The sequence below is a fragment of the Rhinopithecus bieti genome, unplaced genomic scaffold (assembly GCF_001698545.2).
Source record: "Rhinopithecus bieti isolate Rb0 unplaced genomic scaffold, ASM169854v2 scaffold_42039, whole genome shotgun sequence".
NCBI lineage: Eukaryota > Metazoa > Chordata > Mammalia > Primates > Cercopithecidae > Rhinopithecus > Rhinopithecus bieti.
The window spans coordinates 1345345-1357851 of NW_016818642.1; the positions used below are offsets into that span (position 1 = coordinate 1345345).

The 12507-nt window shown below is 40.0% G+C and overlaps 1 protein-coding gene across 1 annotated transcript in view; it reads right to left on the reverse strand.

Annotated features, from left to right (window-relative positions):
- The window catches only part of KDM4C (lysine demethylase 4C), a 430799-nt gene that overhangs the window by 192378 nt on the left and 225914 nt on the right, over positions 1 to 12507 (reverse strand). The window contains 3 exon segments of the mRNA XM_017857354.1: positions 3612 to 3716; positions 8061 to 8390; positions 10333 to 10571. Coding sequence (XP_017712843.1) covers positions 3612 to 3716; positions 8061 to 8390; positions 10333 to 10571 — 674 coding nt within the window.

Sequence of the window (12507 nt, forward strand, 5' to 3'; positions counted from 1 at the left end):
AGGAAGGAAGGAAGGAAGGAAGGAAGGAAGGAAGGAAGGAAGGAAGGAAGGCAGGAAGGAAGGAAGGAAGGAAGGAGGGAAGGAAGGGAGAAATAAATACTGCCACAGATTTCTAAGCTGGCTGCCCCTCAGGGTTCATCACTTCTTTTTTTTTTTGAGACGGAGTCTGGCTCTGTCGCCCAGGCTGGAGTGCAGTGGCCGGATCTCGGCTCACTGCAAGCTCCGCCTCCCGGGTTCACGCCATTCTCCTGCCTCAGCCTCCCGAGTAGCTGGGACTACAGGCACCCGTCACCTTGCCCGGCTAGTTTTTTGTATTTTTTAGTAGAGACGGGGTTTCACCATGTTAGCCAGGATGGTCTCGATCTCCTGACCTCATGATCCGCCCGTCTCGGCCTCCCAAAGTGCTGGGATTATCATCACTTCTAATATGGCCAGAGAAAAGAGCATTGCCCTCTCCCCCAAGTGCATGGGTGCACAAGAGCATGCACAGTTCACCCATGCACTTCATATACATCCTCATTCCCTATGGACAGTGAACTCAGAAAAGAGCAGGAATATGCCAATAATATCAACAAATGGCAACAGAAGAATACCTACATATCCTGGACGAATACCTACATATCCTGGATGCTTCGAGAATAAAACAACCCAAACAGCTTTGCTTAATCAGTCTAGGTTTCAATACATTTGTATAATTTTTAAACAACTGGGCATTAAACAGAATTTTAATTGAAGTTTCAGTCACCTTATCCAGCTGCCTAACCTTATAAAAAAATGCAACCGAAAAACATTTCAATTAAAAGAAAAAAAGACGCAGTTCAGTATTTTCATTTAAATTATAAAATATAAACATATGTAGTATATATTTAAGATTATTTTTCACCAAAAAATAAGTTAGATGCTAATTTTTATGTAAAGACACATTCTAATCATCATTCTTTTATTATATAGACCCCTCTTCTCCACCACCACCAACTTTCATGTTTTGCTGTTCAACATGGAAAATCTTTTCCCAGAAAATAACAGGCTAAGAGTCACAAAGTCCTTCCTGATCCTGTAATTACAGGATGTGCCACCAGTCAGATTGATCTATGGCATTTCAGGTTATTTGAGTATCAAAGAGCCACTGCACTGTTCTAAAGAGAAGAGCAATGTACAAGTGGCTCATCTCTCAGTGGCACAGCAGCTCCCAGAGGTCCTGGACCAAGTCACTTTCCCCTGTGCAGCCTTTCTGTTAGGAAGAAACTCTCCAGCTTCAATAGAGAAATGCTCATTCACCAATAGAAGACACTGATTGTTGTTTAAAGATGCAAAACTCTCTGATGCTCTAATATAGTTATGTTCCTATATATGAGGAGTGCAAAAGGAGCAGACTAGTGAGCGCAGAAAATCCCCAAAACAAGTTGGATTTGGAATTGTATGCTCCCAGTGAGCAAAACACTCACTGCACATCACAATCTAACAATGATAACGTTTATTCACTTTCAATTTTGCAGGCAACTTAGACACAGAGGCAAATGGCTGAGGTAACATTCAAGTTCCCAGTGATGTAAATAATTTACTTCGGGCAACAGAATATTCTCTGTTGTCAGTTTGAAAGCTTGGAAAAACCTTAAGCCATCACAAAACTTCTCTGATTTTCTAATCAATTCTGAAAATCCCCAGAGGTCACCAGGGGTCCTTAACATATTAGAGAGGAAAGAAAGACTGTTGCAAAAGCTACAATCATCATTTCTACAAAATATTTAACCTCAAACCCTTGAGACGACTTCATCAAACCAATCCATTTATAAATTTTGCAAGCTATACAAACCGAAATCAGAACTGCTTTCCAAAAGAAACTCTGGGCCAATTTATGATGGCCCATATCAAAATAAACTTCCTAGGCAAATAAGGACAGAGGAGAAAGTAGCCTTCTCCATGTATTGGTACAGCCTTAGCATAGCCTATTCCCTTCAGAAAAGTTATACTGAAGAGAGTCTACCATGGAAAAGGGTAATTACAATCATGACTATTGTACATTAAGTATTAATTACTTTATACAGAATTGTCATATAATTGTCTTAACACTAAAGGGAAAATGGTTTGTACTGGGTATAATAAAGTAGAAAAAAAAAAAAAGAACTCAACATTGTGATATATGCAAATAAATGCAAATATGTCACGTTACTTCTATTACTAGAGTTAGAATTCAACCGGGGGTTGGTTTTATAGAAACTACTATGATCCCTAATCCCTACATTCATGATATTTTTACTTTTTTATGATACAGGGTCTCCCCAAGGTGCCCAGGCTGGTCTCAAATTCCCGAGCTCAAGCAATCCTCCCACCTCTGCTTCCTAAGTAGCTGGGACTACAGGCATCAGCCACTATGTCCAGCCATGATCTTGTTTTCTAACTAAATATGGAACATAAGTGAAAAGTGAGGGAAAGAGGGGGAAAAATCTGTGAAAGATATCTATCTACTCTGATACATTTATTTAAACAAGAAACGTGAGCTTCTTGTTACTCACTTAACAGCATTCTCACAGACACGTGACCTTAGTTAATCATTTCCATAAGTAAAACTGGAGAATACTTCAGAGAAGGATTCTTAACAGAAAACCTGCCTGAATTAATCCTCTAGACACAGAAAAAACAAGGCCTTCATGATGCTAAGAGACATTTACAAGACACTTACTAGTCAGGGATCTGATTTTGAATTTGAGGCAATAAAAATTTCTTTTTTATAAAAGAAAGGTAAGAAAGGTAACCAGGCACACAGTGGCTAATGCTTATAATCTCAGCACTTTGCGGGGCTGAGGCAGGAGAACTGCTTGAGCCCAGGAGTTCAAGACTAGCCTGGGCAATAGCAAAACCCATCTCTACAAAAATGTTTTTTTTTTTTAAATTAACCAAGCGTGATGGTGCATGCCTGTGGTCCCAGCTGCTTGTGGGGCTGAGGTAGGATTACTTAGGCCTGGGAGGTTGAGGCTGCAGTGAGCCGTGATCACCCTCCACTGCACTCCAGCATGAATAACAGAGCGAGACCCTGTCTTAAAAAAAGGACAAAAAGGGGAAAAAGATAAATTTACATCCAGGAATGGTAAATGATTATAAATGAAACTGTGTTACATCCAGCTGCATCACAGCAATCTAGTGAAGGAAAAAGGATTTTTCATCCCACACCAGTTACAAAAGGATACGGAAAAGGATATGGCACATAGATTTTTACTGAAGGTGGTTAAATTAATGTAAAGAGTTCAAGTTAAAAGTAAAGACAATGTAAAGAAACCTACAGCATGTTAACTCTAAAATCCAACATCTTTAGGAAATGAGTCTCAGCTTCTTCTGTAGAACTCTAAAACATATGTCAAGGCTGACTGATTTTACCCCATGACATAAAACTGGAAGACTTTTACCAGTAATAAGGCTAGCTTATATGAAGTAACTCTTTAACTCTAAGTTCCAAATTCCTTTTACCTGTAAATTGTTTATTATGTATGATCTCCTAATAGTATGTATTTGCTACTTGTTGGAATTTTTCTACCAGCAATTTTTTATTAATAGTTGTTACACACCAAAAAAAAAAGAAAAAAAAAAAATTCCTGAAAAGGGGTCACCATCTCAACCTTCACACTTGGGGCCCTGCTGGCTTCACAAGGAGTCAGCTGGGGATCCTGCTGGAGCGTGTTAAGGTGGATGGCGCCAACTCTTAGAGTTTTGTTGCTCTCCCCCTCTGTTAATCTAGTTACAGACAAACATGGGGGAAATACCATTATCAAAAGAACAATACAAAAAAAAAAAAAAAAAAAAAAAAAACACCCTACAGATCACAATGATTTATAACTTAATGTTGAAGAAATCTTGTGGTTGTTTACCTCTTGGGGAATTAGTCTTTTAAGAAATTTAACCTTAAGGTCAAAAGAAATAGGAATCAATTATAGTAATTTTACCCAGAGGTCAATTAACTCTTCTTCTACTTTGTATTAAAATACAAACTGTAGGGCAGGGTAAGCCTATTAAACCTGCAATAAGCTAAACAGTTAGCAAGTTTTCTAAAGGTCTTACAACTAATCTACATTTAGGATTATAGGCCAGGCACAGTGGCTCATGCCTGTAATCTCAGCATTTTGGCAGGCCAAGGTAGATGGATCACTTGAGCCCAGGAGTTTGAGACTAGCCTGGTCAACCCAGGGAGACTCTGTGTCAATAATTTAAAAAAAAAAAATTAGCCAGGTCTAGTAGCATATGCCTATGGTCCCAGCTGCTCAGGAGGCTACGGTGGGAGGATCGCTTGAGTCCAGGAGGTCGAGGCTGCAATAAGCCAAGATCATACCACTGAACAACAGCCTGGGTGACAGGGCAAGACCTTGTCTCCAAAAATAAATAAGTAAATCTAAGATTGCATTCTCATAAAAATACAGGACTGTGGCTCTTGGTCACCTCTAAGATGTTCCCATGTTAACATTTAGCAAGGAATTTTATTTTCTATCCTCCCAGAGAAGACAATCCTGCAAAGTTGAGGCTGTATACTTCTTTCCATTCAGAAATGTATCACCACTTCTAGATCATATACATAAACAGTCAAACAAGAAACCAAAAGTATTCTCTTTTTTTAATGATGCATTAATGCCATGTTGAAACCACTTAAATTTTACCAATGATTTTTTTGGCCTGAGATTTACAGACTATATATTCCTTTCCCAGGTAGAAAGTCTTGTGTATCCTTACACCTTCCAGCTAGGACCCACCTTTTAAGCTCTCTTGCTTGCACAACGCAAAATTTTTAAAGGCACGAGGAGGGGAAAGAGGATATCAGAGAGAGTTTGAACCCAGCGGGCTTACCTGAAGAGTTGACTATGAAAGAAAACAATCTTAGTCTTCTTCCTGGTAAGCTGAAGAAGCAGTGGCCAGATATAGAGAAACTACTCTGGCCTCTGACTCCAACATATGATTCTAAGAAAATGTGTAAGACCACTGTAATCAAAGCTAGGAATAAGAAAAGAATGACAAATGCAATATAGGAAGACAGCTACCTATGTTTATAATAGCTAATAAAACAACATGGGAAATTATAACTCAGCCAAGAAGAAATATCAACACACTACTGTGCACCATACTGTTGTCATAGCTGGAGCTATAACAGGATAAATTACGTCAGGTTTCGCTCTCAAGAAGCGTAGATTATAGAGGGTTAAGGGAATATATAATAAATGAATAAGACTGGGCGCGGTGGCTCAAGCCTGTAATCCCAGCACTTTGGGAGGCCGAGACGGGCAGATCATGAGGTCAGGAGATCGAGACCATCCTGGCTAACACGGTGAAACCCCGTCTCTACTAAAAAAAAAAATACAAAAAATTAGCCGGGCGAGATGGCGGGCGTCTGTAGTCCCAGCTACTCGGGAGGCTGAGGCAGGAGAATGGCGTAAACCCGGGAGGCGGAGCTTGCAGTGAACTGAGATCCGGCCACTGCACTCCAGCCTGGGCGACAGAGCGAGACTCCGTCTCAAAAAAAAAATAAATAAAATAAAATAAAAAATAAAAAATAAATAAATGAATAAATCGTATTTATCAGATATTTCTCGGTAAATATGCAACGAAGAAAAATAAAGGACAAAGGAACAGAAAGTGATGGGGAGGGGCAGTTTTATAGGGTAATCAGAGAAGGCCTTTCTGATACAGTGATACTTGGGGGGAACTTTGAGTGCATACATATGATTATCTGGGGGAGGAGTATTTGGGGGAGCAAGAATAGCACGTAAAGTGAGAACATACGTAATGTGTTCCAGGCACAGCATGGAGCCCAAGATGGATGGATGGATGGGTAGACAGAGTTTAAAATATAACATTAATACTTATTGAGTAGATCAACTAACACCAGCAGCTATCAGTATACACTAATGACTAAAAAACACTGACCAAAACTACACAAAAATTAAGTGGGGCGGTATTATATCTAGGAGTTATCCAACACCACGATGTAAGAAAAGAATGTCATGCAGCTATTCTTACGGGCAAGCCAAGCCTCTCAGCCTTCAATAGCAATGTTGGTTTCTCTGCTGTCAGTCTTTGCTCGGGGAAATGATAAAGATGAAGGAAAAGAGCACTAGATCTATAATCACCTTCCTTGAGAGCAAAGAAATCTGAAACTTTCAGCTCCATTCTACTTTAAAGAATGTCACTAAATGTAACTAAAGCGGGCATTTGACTCATTCACCTGTCCAAAGAATATCTGCTCGACTACATTTAATTCATTCATGAAATTAAGTTATAAATTTTTTTTTTCCTTTTTTTATTGAGACAGAGTCTCGCTCTGTCCCCCAGGCTGGAGTGCAGTGGTGCGATCTCGGCTCACTGCAAGCTCCACCTCTTGGGTTCACCCCATTCTCCTGCCTCAGCCTCCTGAGTAGCTGGGACTACAAGCGCACACCACCAGGCCCGGCTAATTTTTTTGTATTTTTAGTAGAGATGGGGTTTCACCGTGTTAGCCAGGATAGTCTTGATCTCCTGACCTCGTGATCTGCCCGCCTCGGCCTCCCAAAGTGCTGGGATTACAGGCATGAGCCACTGCGCCTGCACCCCCGTCTTTCTTTTTGAGAGACAGAGTCTCTTACTCTGTCACCCAGGATAGAGCACAGTGGTGGGATCACAGCTCACTGCAGCCTTGAATTCCTGATCTCGAGTGATCCTCCCACCTTAGCCTCCTTAGTAGCTAGGACCACAGGCACACACCACTAAATTTTTCTTTAATTTTTTTTGTAGACACAGGGTCTGACCATGTTGCCCAGGCTCATCTCGAACCTCTGGGCTCAAGGGATCCTCCCACCTCAGTCTCTCAAAGTGCAGGGATTACAGAAATGAGCCACCACATTTGGCCAAAGTTGTAAATTTTGCTTACTAGTATGTGAATGCCATTTTCAGACTACTCTTAGGCGCCTCTTCAAAGAAACCAGACCATATTTTTTTTCATCTTTCTTGTTTTTGATAAGTGTTTATAAATTCAATGAGATATACAATTCTACATAAAAAGATAAACGCTATTGGGTCAAATCAGAAAAGTATATTTAATTAACATTTTGCGACTGATGAGAAGCAGGGTATTCAAAGTTGCTATCTTTATACAACCTCCCTTGCTCCTACTCAGGGACACAAAGACCTGTTTTGAATTGAAACGAGCAGGAGCAGTGTCTGTTCTGCAGCCAGCGCAACTTGTCAGTTCAAACAATTACTCCTTCCTCATCCACTTGAATTCCCTAATCCGGTTGGATACATCAAAAAAAGTACTGAATTCTGACAACTGCTACAGACAGTCCTACCTCCCCTGATCCACTCTTACAACTACATGGACAGTTTCTACTGAATATGGAATATTAATACTGCACAAGGACAATAATGTACAATTTTCCAAAAAGTCACAATGGGAAGCTAAATAACACAGAGGAGTCTTTTCTCAGAGGCAAAGACCTCTTTCGAGGAGGGGGCAGGACAAGAAAGGTCACCCTGGTCCTGAGATTCAGGGTCCATGAGGAAAGAGTAAGAAGAAAGCATGACCAGGTAAGTCCTGACAGTGAAACAGAAGCTGTGGGAAGGCTGGGACCAGGAGGAATTAACTATTAGCAGGAAGTAGTCAGTGCCCAGCAGGTGAATTCTTCTGCAAGTGACAGAACAATTCTGTGATCTTTACTGTACCAATGTCAATATGACTGTGACTTTGTACTATAGTATTCTAAGATGGTAGCATTGGGAGAAACTGAGTAAAGGGTACAAAGAATCACTGTGCACTATTTCCTACAACTGCATATAAATCTACAATTCCCTCAAAATAAAGAGTTTAATTTTTTAACAAAAAAAAGAAAACCAAGCGTCGACATGTGGCCATAAGCTGCATGTGCTGAAGTATCACTATGTGAGCCACAGCTCACAAAAGGCTTACCTCCCAGTTACTGAATGAATATGATTAAGACCCATAAATGTAAAATGTTACTTATCTGTGCCCTAAAGGAGGATTTCAGTGTACAGAATGTTGTTTTCAAAATGTGCTTTCACCATACAATGAATATGGTAAAAATGGATATTGCCACATACACTGGGGACTTTGAAGCCATTTCTCTCTCCACTGGGGACCGCTGGGATTTCCCCAGGTTCAAGGCCATTCCCATGGCTCTCCACATCACTCTCTTCTTCCTCTGTTAACACATCATTACTCTCTGACACTGATGAGCATGACTGAGGTGACTTTGGCCATGAAAGCTTGGGTGGGTCTGATTTCTCGGGCTTCTCATAACCACTAGATAATGGAATGGAATCATCAGCCTCACTGAGTATAGAAGGTTCACTTCTACATGCATAAGCTTTGTCATCCTCAGTTTTTATGTCTTCTGTTACAGATGTACTTAAGCAGCTGTTTCCTGAGGATAAAACAGAAGACTGTTAATAAATCTTGCATTGTATTATTACTAAGTAGAATTAGTAAACTATTCCCAACTGATTCCATATCTTACACACACATGCATACGCATGCACACACACATACATGCACATACACAAAACAAGCCTCATTTGTACCCATCACATACTAGCTCTGATACTGAACAATCTAGTTCTTCTACTTAAGTATTATGCCAGGGTTCAAAATCTGGAGATCAGCGTGCAAAGAACCATAGAGTGACAGAACTAATGAAATTGAGGGCCCTTAGGCAAAACCATCCAGCAATTCATAAACTGGCTAATTAAACATAGTATAAGAGAAAGCATAATGAGGGGCCGGGCACGGTGGCTCACATGTGTAATCCCAGCACTTCGGGAGGCCAAGGCAGGTGGATCACTTGAGGCCAGAAGTTCGAGATCAGCCAGGCCAACATGGCAAAACCCCAGCTCTACTAAAAATATAAAAATTAGTCGGGCATGGTGGCGCACACCTGTGGTCCCAGCTACTCAGGAGGCTGAGGCAAGAAAACTGCTTGAACCTGGGAGGCAGAGGTTTCAGTGAGCTAAGATTGTGCCACAATACTCCAGCCTGAGCGGCAGAGAGAGAGTCTATCTCAAAAAAGAAAAAAAAAAAAAAAAGGACTATAACAAAATATCCGTATGTATTGCCTAATTCTCTTTTCTGCATTTGTTGTAATTCCCTTCGCTACCTTCTCTACCTTGCTATCTCGTATCCATTCATCGAAACTCAATTCAGATATCACCTTTGCCAAGAAACCTTGGCTCTCCAGCTTTTGTGTGTTTGAAGTCCTTCCTTGGTAAACCAGCAACATCCTAAGCGATCTCTATAATGCTACTTACCACACTGGATTGTAATTATGTGGTTATTTGCCTAGCTCTCCACCAAAACACGAACTCATTTTTTAAAAGTTCTGTGGTTTAAACTCTATCCACACAGCTATTTCAAGAGCAAAGGCAATGAGGCTGGAGAAGCAGCTGAGGACCAGTTCAGGACTATATGAGGACTTTTTCTTTTATTGTAGGTAGAATAATACTAATAAGAAGGTAGTGAGAAGACCTAAGCTTCTTTTCTTTTAAAGATCACTCTGATGGTCACCTGGAGAACTGACTAGCTGGCGTGACTACAGCTGACACTCCTGAATAAGAAGGGAGCAATTGCTGCAGTCGTCCAGGCAAGAGCAATGGTGCCATGAGTGAGGGGGAAGCAGCAGAGGGAGTCAGATTCTGGCAGAGGGGGGAATCCCATGAGGAAGGATTTACAGGATGAGAAGTATGAGAGGAACACAAGGATTAGCTTGATTATTACGAGACAAAAACTCCAACAAATATGAAAGAGGCAAATCATTAAAGCAGTTTCAGAAAAATATGCTACCAAAGGGAGAAAAGGCAAAGTAGCTGAGATTTTTAGACAATTGTTTTAGTACAGAAGAGAAGCGAGGGGACTATACATGTCATTTCACTAGGTTGACTTTTTATTATTGTTGTTGTTCTTAAAACCTTGATCTTTATTTTCTTCTTAAGTCGAAAGCTAAGAATCTACAAAGACTCATCGATAATTGGTTTTCTCTACTCATGTGAATTCAAAAGAAGCCTTCCAAAAATGTATATTGTAAATTGAGTTGCACTAAAAAAAAAAAAAAAAATCTCATTTTAGTATCTTCTTTTTTATTAAACCAAATAGGCACTGCTGGCTGCTGGTCTCACAATTCTGTGACACACAGCAGTGAGGCTTTGTATAATATCCCCTGGGACTCTTGGTTGAGTTACCCCATGACTTTGGGTAGATTATTGATTAAGCTACGTGGACTAGTCAGATACTTGTCATAGTGAACATAGGTTTAAGACATGTGATCATCAACCACCTACTACTTATATGTGAAACATAATCAACCATCTTCTCACCTGAGAGTTTGATATGATCTGATAAATTCTGATCCACCTGCATCCTGCTAGCAGAGGACTCTTCTTCTGAAGGTGCTTCTGTGTTCCTCAGCTTCGCTGCTGCTTCTGACTTTTCATTGACCTTGAGGTCATCTGTGCCTGAGTCGGGGTTAGGGACCTCTGCCCCATCAACTTCAGCTGACACTTCCTCTTCCTCCTCAGCCTTAGGCCTTTTAGAGGTAGATCTAGCACACTGGAAGCTGTCAACAAGAAAAGCAGTGGTCAGAGCGGGATGTTTGCAATGGATATGAAAAACACATCCCAATATAAATGTCATTTTCACTTGCTTAAAGAAGGAAAAAACTGACATTGTTAATCACTATGCCAAGTCAATGTTCACAACTGAAATATTAAATTTGAAATCAAAATCTTAAGAACAATTCTCAGATCAATCAATAAAATTTTAAAATTCACACAACTGTAAATAATTATTAAACATTATTTTGAAAAAGGGCCATTGCTAAAATTTTGTAGCAATATTTTAAAAGTCTGAAAATAAAAATAAAGTAAAAAATGTTGAGAGAGAAACCAAATCAATAAATAAAATATTTAGATAATGAAGAAAATAAATGAAAAATCAGGATATCCTGTAAAGCTAGTGCTAAAAGTAAATTTTTTATATTTCAAGGTAAACTACTGACTACTTTTCATTAACTTTGTATAATTGTCAGGTATGTATGAAAATAGTTCAAATTAAATGCCAATTCATCAACAGCTAAAGGGTTTAAAACAGAAACAAGGCTAACTGGTACGTGGGTGTGGGTGTGGGTGTGGGTGGGGGTGTGGGTGGGGGTGGGGGTGTGTGTGTGTGTGTGTGTGTGTGTGTGTGTGTTTCATAAAGACACTGTCTCACTATATTGCCCAGGGTGGTCTAGAACTCCTGGCCTCAAGTGATCCTCCCTCACTGGCCTTCCAAAGTGCTGGGATAACAGGCATGAGCCACCACATCCGGCCTAATTTTATGTATTTAACATCATATATCAACATACTATTTTCGGAGTGAACACAATTTTTATCTTCTTCCTCTCTATTTTCCAGCAAGTCACTTGATAGCTTTGGCATATATGCTTTTTACATATGAAACAAACATTCCTAACAACTAGGAACAATTACAAATCAACTCAAAGCAACAGTGTCCAAAACACACCCATATGTATTACACACATCCGGGAAACCACCACAAGACTAAGCACTGTACAAAGGCAGGGAGAGCAGAGAATAGGGTGGCCAGCGATAACCTATATAAATCAGCTTTCCCTGCTGCTGATGGCAGTAACAGTAGTAGTATCGTCATCACCATCATCACTTTTGTTGCAAATCCATGCATTGGCTGATGTGGGAAAATCTCAACATTATAAACGGTGTAGTACGTGTGAAAAAAAAGAAGGCTGACGTGTGCTTGAGACGTCAATGAATCATTTCCTTCATCAGACTTCCCTAAATGGGATATTTCCAAAGGGAGATCAATAATCTCTAAATATCAAGCCACAAGGCTGAGCATATTAAACAAGCCCATAGTCAGGCTTTCTAATTAGGTAAGCAAGTTCCATTGATTATTTGAACCCATTGACAAGTATTTAGATCTGCTCAAGTGTCATAAATCTATGGTCTCTATCAACCCAAAAGGCCCACTGTGGTTAATAACTGGAAACCAAGTCATACACCTAATGAAAATACTGTGTTTTCCATCCACTAAAGAACAATGTTCAAGATGTTCTCCTGGTATGTATTCTGAACTCAGGATTGGATACTGCCTCCTCCCAATGTTGGCTTCTTTAGTGCTATGAATTAACACATTTATCAAAAACACTGACTGTCCAAATTAGTATTTCTCAAACTTTTCTTGAATGTAACACACAGTGAGTTATACATTTCAGATAGTGGCACTATATACCACAGACACACATACTCACACGTCATGAGTGAATATTTGCCCTTATCACAGAGGAAGCACTACAATAGTTTTTATTCTATTTTACCACCGCATTTTAAAATGTTGGTCCTGACCTACTAACAAACACATTGAAGTCATTGCGGTAAACTATAGGGTGAAATATCAACACCTGAGTTAGTTCTGCACCTCAGGTCTAGCTCTTATAAAATGCCGAAGTTTGACTCCGTGTTACTAAGGTTCTT